The sequence below is a fragment of the Blennius ocellaris genome (genome assembly GCF_963422515.1).
Source record: "Blennius ocellaris genome assembly, chromosome: 23".
Lineage (NCBI taxonomy): Eukaryota > Metazoa > Chordata > Actinopteri > Blenniiformes > Blenniidae > Blennius > Blennius ocellaris.
The window spans coordinates 18,853,793-18,858,599 of NC_137672.1; the positions used below are offsets into that span (position 1 = coordinate 18,853,793).

The 4,807-nt window shown below is 43.3% G+C and overlaps 1 protein-coding gene across 1 annotated transcript in view; it reads left to right on the top strand.

The window, feature by feature from the left end:
• The window catches only part of dysf (dysferlin, limb girdle muscular dystrophy 2B (autosomal recessive)), an 80,285-nt gene that overhangs the window by 39,112 nt on the left and 36,366 nt on the right, over positions 1 to 4,807 (top strand). The window contains 3 exon segments of the mRNA XM_080519169.1: positions 1,872 to 1,955; positions 1,957 to 2,044; positions 2,128 to 2,201. Coding sequence (XP_080375295.1) covers positions 1,872 to 1,955; positions 1,957 to 2,044; positions 2,128 to 2,201 — 246 coding nt within the window.

Genomic DNA, 4,807 nt, shown 5'->3' on the forward strand with positions numbered 1-4,807 from the left:
GTACCGTACCATACCATAACATACTGTATCGTACCGTACATTACCATACTGTACCGTACCAGACCGTACCATACCGTACCGGACCGCACCGTACCATACTGCACCGTACTGTACCGTAACGTACTGCACTGCACCGCACCGCATCGTACCGTACCGTACCACACTGTACCGTACCGTACCGTCCCGTACCGTCCCACACTGTACCACACCGCACCGTACCGCACCGTACCGTCCCGTACCGTCCCACACTGTACCACACCGCACCGTACCGCACCGTGCCGTACCGTACCGCACCGTACCATACCGCACTGTACCATACCGCACTGTAACCGTACTGTACCGTACCGCACCGTACTGTACCGTACCATACTGTACCGCACCGTACTGTACCGTACCGTACCGTACCGGACCGCACCGCATCGTACCGTACCGCACCGCACCGTGCCGTACCGTACCACACTGTACCACACCATACCACACTGTACCACACCATACCACACCGCACCATACCACACCACACCGTACCACACCATACCGTACCGTACCGTGCCGTACTCCACCGTACCGTACCCCACCGTACCGTACCATACCACATTCCACCTGAATGTTTTCCTGCCAAAATCCGGCGCTGAAATATGGAAACAACCGAGGCCATTTTTTTACTGTTTTAAACAATATTCAGGTCTGAAGTTGATCACCTCTGTGTTTTATTATGAAAGATTCAACTGCAGGATGGAAATAGACGCATACTTTGTTCCCCCCTCAAACACGGAATCCTCGCCGACAGAACTTGACGTTAACAAGGTTACGGTCGCCGCGGCAACCGCCGCCGCTCCTTTTTTCGAACCGGACGGTGGAAATATGCGCTCGTTGGACGGAGTCCAAGCATTTCATGCTAACGGCATTAAGTGTTTAAGGGGCACAAGAAAATGTTTTTCCCGAAACGGGAGCCTTTGAAGACGTCCGACCGCCACTTTAGCCTCATTTAAGTCCTTTTTAATGAAGCTCCGGAGGACGACGGAACGCAGGCGCCCAAAATGAGCGCTGAGACATATTGTCTTTAAATGAGTCATTTATTTATTTTCTCATTTCCACCGTTCACCTCAGAAGTTCATAAAAGACACGGCTCCCCACATGGAAGCCTGTTTCTGAGGAGGAAAACAAACGACTCCTCGCGGTACAAACGGTACCCGACTGACACATGGTCCCACACTTTAATACGACGGGGGGGTTCAAATCTGGTCACACAGGATATCTGGTCAAAGCTCAAAGGTCAAATCTGGTCACAAAGCAAATCTGGTCCAAAGCTCAAAGGTCAAATCTGGTCACAAAGCAAATCTGGTCAAAGCTCAAAGGTCAAATCTGGTCACAAAGCAAGTCTGGTCAAAGCTCAAAGGTCAAATCTGGTCACAAAGCAAGTCTGGTCAAAGCTCAATGGTCAAATCTGGTCACAAAGCAAATCTGGTCAAAGCTCAAAGGTCAAATCTGGTCACAAAGCAAGTCTGGTCAAAGCTCAAAGGTCAAATCTGGTCACAAAGCAAGTCTGGTCAAAGCTCAAAGGTCAAATCTGGTCACAAAGCAAATCTGGTCAAAGGTCAAAGGCCAAATCTGGTCACAAAGCAAAGTGTGCTCAAGTTTTAAACTGTTTTAAGTAGCAGCGAAATACCGCCGTTTATCGGCTATTTTCTCGCAGATTGCCGTGTTTTAACATTTTACCCTTCAGCTAGTTAGCATGAAAATGTCCCCTAGAAGCGACACCAGAGTGTTTTGGAGATGGAATTTTCATTTCACTAGGACTTTAAATGAAACGTGAATCCTTCAGGAGGCGTGAAAACATTAATCCGCTCTTTGTTTCCGCCGTCTTTGCGAAGCGGCTGCCGTGCGAGGAGCTCTACATGCCGCCCATCGTGGTCAAGGTCATCGACAACCGTCAGTTCGGCAGGAAGCCGGTGGTCGGGCCAGTGCACCATCCGCTCGCTGGAGGAGTACCGACGCGCCGAAGACGAGGGCGAAGAGGAGGCGGAGGAGGACGGAGGGTGGAGACGTGAGGACCCCCGGAGGGACGGTTGCCCCCCCCCCCCATTGGGCTGGTGGTGTGTTCTTAACGTGGCGTCCTGTGTTCTCCAGGTGAACCGGCGCACCGGACCTCTGGGGACGTTTTCGTGGACGTCGGCGACGAAGAGCCACTCGTGACCGACCAGGTACAACCTTCGTCCTGTCAGTCATTTCGGGGGGGTGGGGGGGGGGTCTGAGAGGCGGAGCTAACAGCGCCGCCCTGCCGGTGGCGCCGTCACCCAACAGTTCTGGTTCTGGTCTGTTGGACGCGTCAACAATAAAGTTTCCCACGGTCGTAGTTCTGCTGGATGAAAGAGTTACAGGTTCTGTTTTGTTGAACGACAAATCAAAGATGGCCGCTCTCTGGTGGAAAACGACCCGCGGTTCAGTCGGGAGAGAAAAAGGCGGGGCTTATCTGAGACCAAAGGATTTCACAGCCAATCAGGAGACGGGATTTTGTCGTGACAAGTCGTCTTCTGCTCCTCCCTTTTCACCAATTATCCCTCCATCATTGATTCATGAATCTGTTTATTCATCCATTCATTGCTTTTTTGTCCAGTTCTTTCTTTCATCCGTCTCTTTCTTTCTTTCTCTCACTCTCTTCTCTTTTTTCTTTTCTCTCTCTCCCCTTTCTTTCTTTTTTCTTTCTCTCTCTCTCTCCTCTATTTTCTGTCTTTGTTTTTGTCTTTCTTTCTTTTTGTCTTTCTCTCACTCTCTTCTCTTTTTTATTTTCTCTCTCTGCCTTTTGTTCTTTCTTTCTTTCTTTCTCTCTCTCTCTCTCTCTCTCTCTCTATCTTCTTTCTTTCTTTCTTTTTGGCTCTCTTTCCTTTTTTTCTTTTTTCTTTTCTATCCCTTTCATTCTTTCTTTTTTCTTTCTTTCTCTCACCCTCTCTCATCTCCCCTTTCTTTCTTTCTCTCTTTCTTTTTGTCTTTCTCTCCCCTTTCTTTCTTTTTTCTTTTCTCTCCCGCTCTCCCTTTCTTTTTATTTCACTCTTTCTTTCATTTTTTCTTTTCTTCTCTCGCTCTCTTGCTTATTTCTTTTCTCTCTCCCTCTCTCTCTCGCTTTCATTCTTTTCTCTCTCTCTCTTTCTACATTTCCCTTCATCCATTCATTGGTCGGTCAGTTCATTAAATGTTTATTATTTCCCCGTCTTCTAGTCTTTCTCATAATCCTTCCTTAATCCTTCACTTATTATTTTTTGTTTGTTTGTTTGTTTGTTTGTCCGTCGTGTCGTCTTTTCTTTCCTCCCTCTGTTCCGTCACCATGGCGACGGGATTAAACTGCTGATTAAAGTTCCCGTCGACTCTGAAACGCTGCTGCAGCTCATTAAAAGCTCGTTTTGTGTTTCTGCGAGACGAAGAAGCTCGTTTTCAATCAGGAAGCGACGTCACTCAACATTATTGGGGTTTTTGTTGGTGAAAAAAAAACAAAAAACAACGCAGAAGGTCGTTCTGTCGTCGTTTAACTGACGGATAAAAATCCATCCGACGTGTCGATGACACAAGATTCTACGTTTTTAATCCAGAGAAATAATCCACTATAAACATTCTACAGAGACGTTCTCGTGGTCACATGACCAGGTTGGATTATTACTGTGTGACTGTCAAAATAAAAGCACCCAGTCCCAGGAGAATATGGAGAAAATTCCAAAGTATTATTTTCTAATGAGGTTAAAACTGAATAGAAAGGTGAGTTGCAGCACAACTGTTTTTTTTTTAACTGTTTGGATGTGATGTAATATTGTGGCTAACGCTAACAGCTAACCTGAAAGTGTGTGTGTGTGTGTGTGTGTGTGTGTTTCTGTGTTTGCTGTCCTGTGTAGTTTGCAGACGGGACGTCTTCAGCTATCATTAACCTGTCAGCCTCTAGTTCCAGCCTCCATGTAGGTACCTCACTCACCCTCTAACTCATTTCACTCTTTCATGTCCGACAATCTCTCACCGAGGTGCCAGCAGACAATTACATATATATATATATATATATATATTTTTTTTTTTTTTTAACTACATTTTTAGCATTTGTGCAGATTTTATTTTTAATAATAAATTTTCCCACTTCAGCTGTTTTTTATCGTCTTGGTTACTTATTTATAATAATTATTTTTTAGCTTTGTAAAAAAAAAAAAAAAAAACTTTTTTTTTGCAGTAATTTTATTTTAGTTTTTTTTTTGTATCCAGCTATTCTGGATATTTTAGCCATTTGACTTAAAATAAAAATATCAATCTGCAATGCAACTTAAATAAAAATGTTTCTTTACATAAAATGTTCTATTTAAGGGGTTAATTTGAACGCAGTATAAAAACGAGGGTCAGACTGGAGCTCCAGAAACAACATGTATATATATATTTTTTTTTTTTCTTTCATTATTACATTTTAGCATTTGTGCAGATTTTTAATAATAGATTTTCACACTTTACCTGTTTTTTATCATCTTGGTTACTTATTTATAATAATCATTTTTTAGCTTTGTAAAAAAAAAAAAATGTTTTTGTAGTAATTAATTTTTGTTATTCCTTGTTGGCAATTCCAGCTATTCTGGATGTTTTAGCCATTTAACTTAAAAAAATAAATATCAATCTGCAATGCAAACTTAAATAAAAATGTTTATTTACATAAAATGTTCTATTTATGGGGTTAATTTGAACGCAATAAAAAAAAAAGGAGTGTCAGACTGGAGTGGTGTAGCAGAATCCTCATTCTACAGACGTAAAAACCTTTTTTCATGATGAAGCTTATTTTCAGTGAGAATCT